Raw genomic sequence first — 14,160 nt, 5'->3', positions numbered from 1 at the left:
GATCTTGTGGAGGCAGCGTTGGTGGTACCTCTCCAGTGCTTTGAGGTGCCTGCTGTACATGGTCCATGACTCTGAGGCATACAGCAGGGTGGGTATCACTGCTGCTCTGTAGATCATGAGCTTAGTGCCGGGTTCGAGTTCCTGGTCTTCAAACACTCTCTTCCTCAGGCGACCGAAGGCTGCACTGGCACACTGAAGGCGGTGTTGGACTTCGTCGTCGACGTCTGCCCTTGTTGACAGTAGGCTCCCGAGGTATGGAAAGTGGCCCACGTTGTCCAAGGCCTTGTCATGGATTTTGATAATCGGGGGACAGTACTGTGTGGCGGGGACAAGTTGGTAGAGGACCTTTGCTTACTGATGTTTAGTGTAAGGCCCATGCTCTCGTACACTTCTGTGAAGGTGTTGACGATGGTTTGGAGTTCGACCTCCGAGTGAACGCAGACGCAAGCGTCGTTTGCATATTGTAATTCGATGACAGAGGATGGGACGACCTTGGATCTGGACTGGAGGCGACGGAGGTTGAACAGTTTCCCGTTTGTTCTGTAAATTAGCTCCACTCCAGTGGGGAGCTTACTGAGGGTGAGATGGAGCATTGCAGCAAGGAAGATCGAGAAGAGCATTGGTGCGATGACACAGTAGTGAGGCAGAAGCTCCAGGATGCGATGGGGGGTGGGAGGAGGGAGGGTGGAGGCTGAGTGATCGGGGCCATGATCTGGAGGGAGAGGAAGTTGCAAGATCAGGGCCATGATCTGGAGGGAGAGGAAGTTGCAAGATCAGGGCCATGATCTGGAGGGGGGAGGGAGGCTGAGTGATCAGGGCTGTGGGAGACCAATGGTTTCCTTGTGAGGCCTGGGGGAGGGCTCCTGCTCCTCCTGGTCCACGAGGAGTGCTGAAACGAGCAGATCTTTTACTTACCTTAGGCAGTCGGCACCTCCCATCTCAGATCTGCTGACGTACAGTTAGCTATTAGTCGTGGCACCAATGATATCACCAGGCCGCGACTTTTGAATATTAATTATGCTCCCGCCTGCCTTTTGCGGGAGCCTCGCCGATGGCCTGATTTGTTTTTTTTATTTAAATGGCCGAGAATGGGGCTGGGTTGCTCGATCCCGATATTTTAAACCCCCCTCGACCCTCTCCCGACCTTCCCATGCAAGCACAGGAGATGCACCACCTGCCCTTTCAACTCCTACCTTCCCACCAGCCAGGACCCCAAACACCCCTTCCAGGTGAAACAGTGATTTACTTGTACTTCTTTCAATTCAGTATACTGTATTCGCAGTCACGATGCGGTTTCTTTTACATTGGGGAGACCAAACGCTGACCACCTCCATTCATTCCGCAAGCTTGACCCTGAACTTACGGTCTCCTGTCATTTTAATTCTCTGCTCCATTCCCACTCTGACCTCGACCTCCTACACTGTTCCAATGAAGCTACACGGAAGCTCAAGGAACAGCACCGCATATTTCGATGAGGCACTTTACAAACTTCCGGACTGAACATCGAGTTCAACAACTTCAACAACTTCAACCACTGCTCCCATTTTTTTTGGACAGCTGCTGCTGGTAATGGTTCTGCTCTTGTCACTTACAGCTGCTCTAGACCCACCTTTTGTTTCTTCACTTGTCCCATTGCCAGCCCTCTTTGTTTTGTACTTCTGTCATTTAATCACTCCTGCCCTCTGCCTTATCACAGACCTTCCATTTTGTTCTTTCCTCCCCTTCCTCCCTTCCCCCCTTCTTTCCCTGGCTCTGTACTTGCTTATAAACTGTTAAATCTCTAACTTCTTCCAGTTCTGATGAAAGGTTATCAACCTGAAGTGTTGACTGCGATTTTCTCGATTGATGTGTCTTGGGAGCGGGTCAGCTGGTTTCCGGCTTCCAGTCCCGCCCCCAATTGTATCCGGCCCACGGATGTGATTTTACATTGATTGGCCTTATTAAGCCCGCCCTGCGGGCTTGCCGGCCAATTAAAAGGAAGCCAGTCAGATGACGTCATTTAATGACGTGTCATCTGCCAGTTTTCTTAAAGGGACCACGCACAATTTTTCTTTGACAGCTCATTTCTCAGTGTTTGACAGCATTGAGGTGCTGCAAACACTGACAATCACTGTACACAGGTGAGTTCTTGCACCCAGGCTCTCCAGTGACTCCTTCCTTAGGCTAGAACAGATGGCAGCTGCAGGTGAGGTTACAGAAATGATCTGTCACTGGTGAGAGAGATTCTCCCAATGAGGTGGCACTAGACATCCAATTCAAACATTGTTACCCACAGAAAAGTGTAAATGCTTTAAAAATTATTTTCCCAACATTCTCTTACCTCTGAAACTCACCAGTGCACCATTGGATCCTTCGCACCACTTCTGCAGCTGTCATCAATGCAGAAACACTACAGCAGACTCACAACACACCACACTTACCTGGCGTGGTGTCCGGACGTCGGGAACCCCGAGGCTGAAGTGGCAAAATTGAAAAAGAGCTTGTTAACAAGTATCAAGTACCTGTTAACAGCCAGGTAAGTGGCTATAATCCTCTTCCCACTGTTAGGTGTCGGGTCCATGCACAAATCGGGGACCCGACACTTGGGAAGATTAATTGGAGACAGGTTGACAGCGGGTTTCCTACCTGCTGTCAATCTTTGCGATTTTGACAGCGGTCCCGCCTCCAATCCCGCACTCTGAGGACCGGCAAAATTCCGGCTGTTAACTCGGTTTCTCTCTCCACAGAAGCTGCCTGACCTGCTGAGTATTTCCAGCATTTTCTGTTTTTATGCCCAATCAAATGGCTGCTTGGGGATGGGGGAACGAGCTGAAACAAAGAGGACACTAACATGTTTTCACTAGGCCACTTTTTTGGAAGTAGGAACACCGTAGTTTCACTTCCAGTTTACCATCTTTTATGATTCATTTGTTTGTTACTGACTGCAGCAACTTTAAAAATGACACTGGTAGATGGCAAGCAAGTACATTTTCAAATCCAAGATACTCAATGTTCAAGCGTATTGGAGAAAAATTAAAGAAAATTAAGTAGAAGTTGGCAATCAAAAACAACTCTCTCGCTTCAAAAGTAATTCAGTGTTATATATGGAAATGTAGTACTGAGCACTGTAGGGCCGACTTTCCTCCAACTGTACACTGGTCAGGTGCAGCCCACCTAAATGTGCTCTGTCTGACCCGATTTAAACTGTGTGTATTTTCCTAGGCCTAACAAACCCCAGGCACAGGCTGTGGCAGGGCTTTGCACCTGGAGATGGGTGCAGAAATTCAACCGTTCCTGCAGCAGAGGTAATGGCAGTCAGCTGTAAAGTCTTCTGGCTATTGTCCAAAAACAGCAGCCAGAAGGCCTCCAGCGCTGAAGATCTACGGGGGAACCTGAAAATAAGAGCATTTACCATGGTTTATGTTGTCTGTCCCTTTCAGCTCCTTTGATGAGCGAGATTTGGCACAAAGCCTTCTAGACACTCTTCCTAACAGGCACCCGCCTGACATTCAGACAAAAAATTAGGTAGAAGGCGCCATTACATCCCTTCAAACTCATTTGCAAGCTCGCACCTCCCCCATTGCCCTGAGGGAAACTTTAGAAATACCAGGTAATAAAAATGGGATGAAGACCCAATGCCATGGGTCACTGTCCTTTTTTTCCTGTGCTTCGCAACCAGGTAGTCTAACACACACAATTGATGGTATCCTCCTGAAACGCCCAATCATGCATACCCAATCAAGGATACCACTAGATGACATTCTGACACATCCAATTGAGGGTACCAGTACAAGACAGTCTAACACACCAAATCGAGGGTACCAGCATGTGACCAATTGAGGGTACCAGTATGAGACACTTTGACACACACAATCAAGGATAGTCAAACCCTGATGAAATCAATTGAATTTAGCTTCCTGAGATGTTAAAGGGTTGGAATTGTGAAGCTCTGGTTCCGCCTGACAGTCACACTAGATGTAAGTGCAAATCGCAGAATTTGGGTTCCAGTGTAATAGCTATATCTCCAATTCACGTTCAACAACAACAACAACAACCACTTGTATTTATATAGGGCATTTAACGTAGTAAAACGTCCCATTTTAAGACAAAAATTTTGACACCGAGCCACATAAGGATAAATTAGGGCTGGTGACCAAAAGCTTGGTCAAAGAGGTAGGTTTTAAGGAGCGTCTTAAGGAGGAAAGAGAGGTAGCGAGGCAGACAGGTTTAGGCAGGGAATTCCAGAGCTTAGGGCCTAGGCAACAGAAGGCACGGCCACCAAACATTGAGTGATTAAAATCAGGGATGCTCAAGAGGGCAGAATTAGAGGAGCGCAGGTATCTCGGGGGGTTGTGGGGCGGAAGGCGATTACAGAGATAAGGAGGGGCGAGGCCATCGAGGGATTTGAAAACAAGGATAAGAATTTTGAAATTGAGGTGCTGCTTAAACGGGAGCCAATGTAGGTCAGCGAGCACAGGGGCGATGGGTGAACGGGACTTGGTGTGAGTTAGGACACGGGCAGCTGAGTTTTGGATGACCTCAAGTTTACGTAGGGTGGAATGTGGGAGACCAGCCAGGATTGTGTTGGAATGTCAAGTCTAGAGGTAACAAAGGCATGGATGAAGGTTTCAGCAGCGGATGAGGTGAGGCAAGGGTGGAGACAGGCAATGTTACGGAGGTGGAAGTAGGCGGTCTTTGTTATGCTGTGGCTATGTGGTCGGGAGCTCATTTCAGGGTCAAATATGACACCAAGGTTGCGAACAGTGTGGTTCAGCCTCAGACAGATGTTAGGGAGAGGAAAGAGACGGTGGCTAGGGAACGGAGTTTGTGGAGGGGACCGAAAACAATGGCTTCGGTCTTCCCAATATTTAATTGGAGAAAATTTTTGCTATGTCGGAAAAGCAGTCTGACAATTTAGACACCGTGGTGAGGTCGAGGGAAGAGGTAGTGAGGTAGAGCTGGGTGTCATCAGCGTACATGTGGAAACTGACGCTGTGTTTTCGGATGATGTCGCCAAGGGGTAACATGTAGATGAGAAATGGGAGGGGGCCAAGGATAGATCCTGGGGGGACACCAGAGGTAACAATGCAGGAACGGGAAGAGAAGCCGTTGCAGGTGATTCTCTGGCTACTATTAGATAGATAAGAATGGAACCAGGCGAGTGCAGTCCCACCCAGCTGGACGACAGTGGAGAGGCGTTGGGGATGGAGTGGTTAACCGTGTCAAAGGCTGCAGATAAGTCAAGAAAGACGAGGAGGAATAGTTTATCTTTGTCACAGTCACAAAGGATGTCATTTGTGACTTTGATGAGAGCCGTTTGGTACTGTGGCAGGGGCGGAAACCTGATTGGAGGGATTCAAACATGGAATTGCGGGAAAGATAGGCACGGATTTGGAAGGCGACAACACGTTCAAGGACTTTGGAGAGGTTGGAGATGAGACGGTAGTTTGCAAGGACGGAGGGATCAAGGTTTATTTTTGAGGAGATGGGGTGATGATGGCAGATTTGAGGGAGAGGGGGACAATACCTAAGGAGAGAGAACCATTAACAATATCAGCTAACATGGGAGCCAGAAAAGGAAGTTGGGTGGTTAGCAGTTTGGTGGGAATAGTGCAGGAGGTGGGTCTCATGGACAAGATGAGTGCAGAGAGGTCATGAGGGGAGATCAGAGAGAAATTGGAGAAAGATGTGAACTCAGGGCTAGGGCAGGGGGGAACCTTAGAGGAAGTTTGGCCTGGTGGGCTAGGGGAAGGAAGGGAAGTGGCAGAGGCAGCTGAACGGATGGTCTCAATCTGAGTTCCTCACACTTGTTATCGGAGGTGAGGGTGGAGGAGACAAGAGAGAGGGGTTTAAGAAGATGGTTAGCAGTAGAGAATAGGAGCCGGGGTTTACCTTTGCATTCCAGAATGATTCTGGAATAGTGAGCAATTTTGGCAGACGAGAGCATGGCCCGATAGTGCTTTATGTGGTCCAGTCAGATCTGGCGGTGAATGGCTAAACCAGTTGTCTGCCACATCCGTTCGCCTCAAGCTCCACACCGGCAGTGGGACTTCATAATTTCAACCCTTGTAATTTTTCTGATTTTGGAATCCTGCAGAAAACAGTGTAGAAACAACAAATGTCTTCTAGTCCATCACTTCAGTGTGTCACCAGCATTGGAGAGTTCTGTGCTACTCCTTGAGCCCAAGCAGTGACTTTTGAACGCTGCAGTGGATCTGAGAAATAAGATAGCAGAGACTGTGTTTGAATGGTAATACTAATGGTAATGGTCCTGTACTGGGGACTGGATGGATTGGAAAACATTCTAATTTATGGTCTTATTCTTCTGATCAATCTATTTGTCCTATTTTCTCAATACAGTACAGCCTGAAGCCGATCATTGCAAGTAATTTATAAGTGGATATTTGTAATGAATTTCATTTCTTTAATCTTTTCCCCCCCAGGATAACTGCATATTTGTTCCCAATTCTGGACAAGAAGATGCTGATGGTGATGGGGCAGGAGATGCTTGTGATGATGATGCAGATGGAGATGGCATTTACAACGCACAGGCATGTGTTCAAAATATATAACACTGGCATTTCTTTCTTTGGCTTGTACAGGTCTAGTTGGAGACACTGATAGCAATGTGCAGCTTTGGAGCCCTGCCTCTGGCACCACCATTGACTATTTCAATGCTCTCCTGACCAGCCGCCCATCCTCTACCGTCCATAAACTTCAGTTCATCCAAAGCTCTGCTGCCTATATCCTATTCCACATCAAATGCTGCTTACCCATCGCCCTTCGCTGACCTACATTGGCTCCTGGTCCTCCAACAACTCAAATTTAAAATTCTCGTTCTTGTGTATAAATCTTTTCATGGCCTTGCCCCTCCATATGTCAGTAATCTTCTCCAGTGCTACAACCAACTGCCCCCCGCCCCCCCCCCCCACTCGCCACCCCGACCATCCTGGAGCTCTCCATTCTTCTGACTCTGGCCTCTTGTGCACGCCCCTCCTTTACACACACACCCCCAGCCCCCCCCCCCCACCATCGGTGGCCATGGATTTAGCTCTGGAATTGCTTTCTTAAACCCATCCACCTATTAACCTCCCTCTCCTCCTTTAGAATCCTCCTTAAAATCCACGTCTTTGACCAAGCTTTCGGTCACCGCTCATAACATTCTCTTTGGCTAGATGTCCATCCATTTTAGTTTCCTTGTGAAGCACCTTGGGACACTTTTCTCTGTCAAAGGTGCTATATAAATGGAAATTGTTTTTCTTGTTGGCCATGAGCAGATTTTCCTCTTAGTGCACTTTGGTGTAAAAGATCGGCTGGGCGCAGCACATACAGGATAATTGGGCGGGGAAGATCGCATGTCTCTGATGGAGCCCATTCGATTTTCTGTCCATTAATTTAAATAGAGGGATAATCATGAGGGCTCCGCTAAGGGTTTGCGATTCTCTCTGCCCACTTTTCCTCTATGCATTCGACTCAGGCGATCCTTTATTCCTAGAATAATAATAAGCAAATCTCCCCTATTGTTTTCAGATATTGAGGAAGAATTTAAGAATTAGTGTTCAGGGTGCTGAGCCTTGAGTAATGGGAGGACAGATCAACCTTTATTGCCCATCCCTAGTTGCCCTCGAGAAAGTGGTGGTGAGATGCCATCTTGAACCGCTGCAGATCGTGTGATGAAGGGACTCCCACAGTGCTGTTAGGGGGGGGGTGGATTTCCAGGATTTTGATCCAGCGACGATGAAGGAACGGCACTTTAATGTACAGACAGTGGTGCAGGGTGCATTGACCTCCAAGGCCAAATTCCCAATACGTGTTTCGATCATGTGAAGCTCTGCACCCGGAGAGCGAATTTGTAAAATCTGCCCAAGTGTTACAGATTATTGTTCCCTATGCTGACTGTGCTTTTTCTGAAATGATTAGGGAGTTTGCTTTTTTTACATTTTTGAGTAAACATTATACATTTTTACTGCAGTCTTCTCTGTCAGAGCCTCGATGGCGTTCAGCTTGTATGAACCCTTCTGTGAACAGGCCAGGGATTTTAAGCAACTGCACAGAAACAGGGAAAGAATTCAAACCTTTAGTTATGGCATTGCCTGGTGCAAAAGAATGGGAGTGAATCGGAGAATTTCAGAAAACAGAATGCATTTGTGCAGTGGTGCTGTCTGAACAAATGAATCTGGTGGGCATTCACCGCATGCAATGATAGTTACTGGAACAAATTCTGGCAGGTTCAGCCTTAGGTCATGTCAATCTCAGCCACTAGCTTGGAAACCTGGAAGCTGATCAACAAAGACCAGACCGTGTAGTTGCTGGGCTGGCTAGTGGGCAGCCTTCATAGATAGCCAACCAGTCTGAGACGTGTCAGCAGGAAAACTGTCCTGAAGTTTATGAACGAGGGGCTCAGATCAGATGTATGACCGCGGGTTGAACTTGACAGAATTTGTTCCAGTAGCTCTGTGGCTGCACAGTCGAGCCTATCTATTTAAAGGGGACTATTATAACGCATTATCAGTAATTTACTCCCATTCTTTTCCACTAATTCAATGATTAACGCTTTTCATTTTACTGGACATATTATCTAAGCAGGGTTTTTTTTCTTTCAATTCCAACAATTCCAAAAGGTTCATAAATTATGTGCAGACAGAGCTCGACAGAAAGCCTGTTACACTCTGCCTTTACCCATTGCCTGTTTTCATGCAGTATCCCATTTACCAGTATGTAGCCACAGGAGTGACAGTAGCTTACCCTTCCTGCGGGTGTTTTACATAAAGCAAGGGATCAGCTATTCACACCTGCTCCCAATTCAACAACAACAGCAACTTATATTTATATAGCACCTTTAATGTAGTAAAATGTCCCAAGGCGCTTCACAGGGCGTTATCAAACAAATGTTGACACCGAGCCACATAAGGAGATATTAGGACAGGTGACCAAAAGATTGGTCAAAGCAGTTGGCTTTTAGGAGCGTCTTAAAGGAGGAGAGAGAAGTAGAGAGGCGGAGAGGTTTAGGGAGGGTACTCCAGATCTTCAGACCTACACAGCTGAAGGTACAGCTGTCAATGGTGGAGCGATGGAAATCGGGGATGCTCAAGAGGCCAGAATTGGAGGGGCGCAGATATCTCGGAGGGTTGTGGGGCTGGAGGAGGTTACAGTGATAGGGAGGGATGAGGCCATGGAGGAATTTGAAAACAAGGATGTGGATTGAGGAACAGTGTTGAGAGCAACTGGATGGTACAGTGAGCAGAAATCAACAATATGATTTATATTTTTTTTAGTAAAGGTACCCCCCCATAAGGAATGTGCTGATAATCAAATAATTGCAAAAGAGGACGGGAGGGAGATAGATTTTCAGTTTTGTTCTTGGAAAACATGCTTGCAGCTCATGTTTTATAACTGGACTGGCTAGTCCTCATTGACCATTACGTTGACAAAATGTATATGTTCAGTCGTTGAATAGCTAAATATCACTGGCAATAAATTAAAGAATTTAATTGAAAACCTCATTCTCCTGACCAGAAAATGCTCAGGCAGATTTAATCTTGCAAGTAGTAACACCCTATTCCTGCCCACACAAATATAGACACCTACCATCTGCTAAAGCATAAGTTTTTATTAGCTATTCCTACCCATGGCTAACTCCCATTAGATGTTATAATTGATCGAATTGTGAATGGCAACTAAGACGTGCAACTTTTTAAGTTTAAAAAAAAATAATGTACAATGTTAATCATAGAATCACAGAGTAATACAGAAAGAAAGGAGGACATTTGACCCATTTATTCAATCTCCCCTTAATCTTCTCTGCCCTAAGGAGAACAATCCCAGCTTCACTAGTCTCTCCACGTAACGGAAGTCCCTCGTCCCTGGTACCATTCTGGTAAATCTCCTCTGCACCTTCTCCAAGGCTTCGACATCCTTCCTAAAGTGTGGTGCCCAGAATTGGGCACAATACTCCGACTGAACCCTAACCAGTGATTCATAAAGGTTCAGCATAACTTCCTTGTTTTTTTACTCTGTGCCTCTATTTATAAAGCCAAGGATTTTGTAACAATTTTATCAACTTGTCCTGCCACCTTCAAAGATTTATGGACCCGAACCCCCAGGTCTCTATTTCTGCACTCCCTTTAAAATTGTACCATTTAGTTTAAATTGCCTCTCGTCATTCTTCCTCCTAAAATGCATAATTTCACACTTCTCTGCATTCAATGTCATCTGCCATGTGTCTGCCCATTTCACCAGTCAGTCTATGTCCTCCTGAAGTCTGCTACTCTCCTTTGTGTCATCTGCAAACTTTGAAATTATGCCCTGAATACACAAATCTAGGTCATTAATATATATATTAAAAGGAGCAGTGGTCCTAATACCCACCCCTGGGGGACACCACTGTTTACTTCCCTCTAGTCTGAAAATCAGCTGTTCACCACTACTCTCTGTTTTCTGTCTCTTAGCCAATTTCAAATCCATGCTGCCACTGCCCCTTTAATTCCCATGGGCTCCCATTTTTGTACAGCGGTGTAACATTTGCAACCCTCCAGTTCTATGGCACTACTCCCATAACCAAGGAGGATTGGAATATTGTGGCCAGAGCCTCCGCTTATTCTACCCATACTTCCCTCAGCAACCTAGGATGCATCCCATCCGAACGGGGTGACATTACTACTTTGAGCGCTGCCACCCTTTTAAGTACCTCTTTATTTTTACCCTATCCAATTTCTCTACCCTCTACTCCTGAGATATTTTACATTTTTGAAATTCACTGGCGGTACATAGAAGTAGAAGAATCACGGAGGGAGCAGAGGGAAAGCTATATACAGCCAGCTTTAAAGCAGTTATATCTTCCTTTTTATCGCAAACTCATCAGGGATGAAATTTAAATTCTGCAGTATTGCAAAAACAGGCGCTAGCCAATCAGCACCCTGTTTTACACCCGGCCTGATTTTCTTTTCTTTCACCCGAAGACCAATTTCACCCCCACCATCTTGGATTGAGTCAAATCTGTTATAGAACAAATTGTAGTTAATCTGTGGAAAGTAAAGATCTTGTTGATCCTAATGCCCTTTTCCTCATTTCACATTTTCTGTGTTCTCACCTGGGCTCTACGCTTTTTCTCAGTTCAATAATTCAGTTCAGGGCATTTAAGTTGTCCAATTGTCTGTGGCTGGTTGTTTTTGCTAGCATCTGTATTTAAAAATATTTGAAGATTAAAAGAAGTCTGCACAAAAGCAATCCAAATGCAGGATATGAGGAAGGTTAAGAAAGGTGGGCCGTAACATTTCTATGTTTCTATGATGGGATAAACTTTCTCTTTTCAGGATAACTGTGTGCTGGTTCGTAACATCAATCAGCTGAATACTGATGAAGATAACTATGGAGATGCTTGTGACAATTGTCGACTATCAATTAACAATGACCAGAGAGACACAGATAGTGATGGGAAAGGTGATGCCTGTGATGATGATATGGATGGAGATGGTAAGTATTTATCTCAAGTAGAAACATCTAGCACATCACACCCTAGTCCACTCCTCTATCACCCCAAACAGCCCTTCCCCTTCGCCTGGCACCTTCCCGTGCAAGCAGAGGAGATGTAACACCTGCCCCTATACCTCCCCCCTTCCCACTGTCCAGGGCCCCAAACACCCCTTCCAGGTGAAACAGCGATTTACTTGTACTTCTCGCAATCTAGTATACTGTATTCGCTGCTCACGATGCGGTCTCCTCTACATTGGGGAGACCAAACGCAGATTGGGTGACCGCTTTGCGGAACACCTCCGTTCAGTCCGTAAGGGTGACCCCGAGCTTCCGGTCGCCTGTCATTTTAATTCACCGCTCCATTCCCACTCGAACCTCACCGTCCTTGGCCTCTTGTATTGTTCCACGGAAGCTCAACGTAAACTCAAGGAACAGCACCTCATCTTCCGATTAGGCACTCTGCAGCCTTCCGGACTCAATATCGAGTTCAACAATTTCAGACTATAACCTCGGCCCCTATTTCATTTTTTCTTGTAATTTTTCCACTCCTTTCCCCCCCCCTTTCCTTTTGATTCTCTCTCACACTTGGCAGCTATCTCTTGCCCTGCCAGTACACTTTACACCTAATCTCAGCCTATTACCATCTCGTCTAGCTTCTAGTACCTTTTATTGTCTCTTTTTTACTTCTTTTGTTTCTTTTATTCTTTTGTCCGATCGCAGCCCTGCCTCCGATCTATCTTTTCTTTCCAGTTTTGAAGAAGGGTTCGACCCGAAACGTCAACTCAAATTTCTGTCCACGGATGTCGCCTGACCTGCTGAGTTTTTCCAGCATTTTCTGTTGTTATTTCACAGCTATACTACTTGTTCAAATGTTTGCCTGTTCATCCTTTCCCCTGGCATTATAGTTCCTTATGTTAAATTCTAATTGTTAAATTCCCTACCAAACTAAAACTTGGTGCTCCAGGCTTCCTCATCATAGGACCATGAAGGTCACTGTTTTTAATGAAAGTGTCATTGGCCGTAAATTCACGATAAATTAGGACGAGGCAGTAATTCCGTCCCATCTTAGGTCATCCATTCAGAAAGTCTCCCCAGTGAGACAACCATTTCTTTCTTAATTAACTCCAGAGGGAGTTCGATTTTAACTCACTGTGAGTTTCGGGCGGGCTGGGGGGCTGGGGTGGGCTGAGTGCAAAATGCACTGGCTGGCCCAGGTTTTAGGCCCGGGGGTATTTTAACTCCTGGGCCTCTGCTGCATGCCGTTGGTCAGCTGCCCGTCCGAAATGGTCAGAAAGCAGCAGCTGGCTGGTTGGCGGGCAGGAGCGGACATTTCGGGCAACTGGAGGCTGGCGGGTGGCAGGCAAGGATAACTTGCCAGCAAACAGGAAGGTGGTGCGGAGGGCGTTTCAGGAGGGTCTCGTGGGAGGGAAGGGGGGAGTCTGGGGCGGGGGAGGCTGCATCCTTGCTCCTCCTGGCCTTACCTTGGAGGGCCTCTTCATCCTCCCAACACCTACTGACTTGCTTCGGTCTGGCAGCAAAGCCACGGCAACATCCCTGCTCAGGCCCAAGTTTAAATCCAATAGGGCAACCATTGATGTAACGGGTCCCTGATTGTATTTTAATTTGGGCCTGAGTGATGACCAGCAGGATTCCAGCGGAAACGGGGATGTTAAAGGCCCCCCCCCCCCCCGGCCCCGTTCCTGCCGGGCGGGCTGAGTTCAAATCCCCCCCTACATCACTCTTCCTGGAAGCCCATTTGTGTGACAAAGAATTTCCTTACTTCAGTCCTAAATTTGTCTTTCACTAGTTTGAACCTGCATTCCCTTGACCTACTCTTGCAATTTAGTTTGAAGTAATTTTCCACATTGACTTTTTCCATACCATTTGGCATTTTATATACCTTAATAAGATTACCTCTCAGTCATATCTTTCACAAGATTGAAAAGCTAATGGTTTGCAGTCTATCCTCATACCCTGACATTAAGGATCAACCTCATGGCCCTTCTCTGAACTGCCTCCAGTGTTTGAGTGCCTCTCTTGTGTCTTGATAATCAGAACTGGACACAGTATCCAAGGTGTGGTCTCACCAGAGCACTAGACATGTTTGAGCACCACTTCTTCGGATTTGTACTGCTGCAGTGCAGTGATTGGACATGTTGAGCATTGACTCTAATAGGGCTCCTAGCTCTTTTCCAACTTCATCCTTAGCTATTTCAGCAGCCTTCACAGAATATGTGTATTGACCATTTTTCTTCCGACGTGCATTACTTTATACTTGTCCATATTAAATGTTATCTTCCATTATTGGAACGATAGAGCACAGGAGGAGTCCATTGTGTCTGTGCCGGCTCTTTGCTCGAGCAATTCAAAACTAATTCCGCTGCTCTGTCCTCTCCCCATAGCCCTGCATTTCCCTCTGCTTCAAATATTTATCCAGTTTTCCCTTAAAAGATGCAATGATCTCTGCACCAACCATTCCCTGTGGCAAGGCATTCCATGCATAAAGACATTTCTGCTAACCTCTTCCCTCACACTCAGTGGCCGAGAGCAAAGGCTGGAATGATGTGATGAGTGGCGTCCCATAGCGATTTGTCTTGGGGTTGATCTTATTTATTATATACATAAATGATTTAGGATTTAGGCATCAAGGGAAAAATATTGAAATTTGCCAATAACACCAAATTGAGGTACAGTAAATTGTGACACAGA

General features: G+C 46.3%; 1 protein-coding gene across 1 annotated transcript in view; it reads left to right on the top strand.

Annotated features, from left to right (window-relative positions):
- Positions 1–14,160, top strand: part of thbs4a (thrombospondin 4a) — a 127,377-nt gene that overhangs the window by 87,121 nt on the left and 26,096 nt on the right. Inside the window, exons 12-13 of the mRNA XM_085982019.1 lie at positions 6,423–6,530; positions 11,292–11,451. Of these exons, the coding sequence (XP_085838145.1) occupies positions 6,423–6,530; positions 11,292–11,451 (268 nt within the window). The remainder of the gene's footprint in view (positions 1–6,422; positions 6,531–11,291; positions 11,452–14,160) is intronic.

This window comes from Somniosus microcephalus, chromosome 1 (genome assembly GCF_052327205.1).
Source record: "Somniosus microcephalus isolate GS21.2 chromosome 1, FLI_Smic_1.0, whole genome shotgun sequence".
Taxonomy (NCBI): Eukaryota; Metazoa; Chordata; class Chondrichthyes; order Squaliformes; family Somniosidae; genus Somniosus; species Somniosus microcephalus.
Note: the sequence above shows the minus strand (reverse complement) of the source record. Positions and strands in the feature narration are given on the sequence as shown.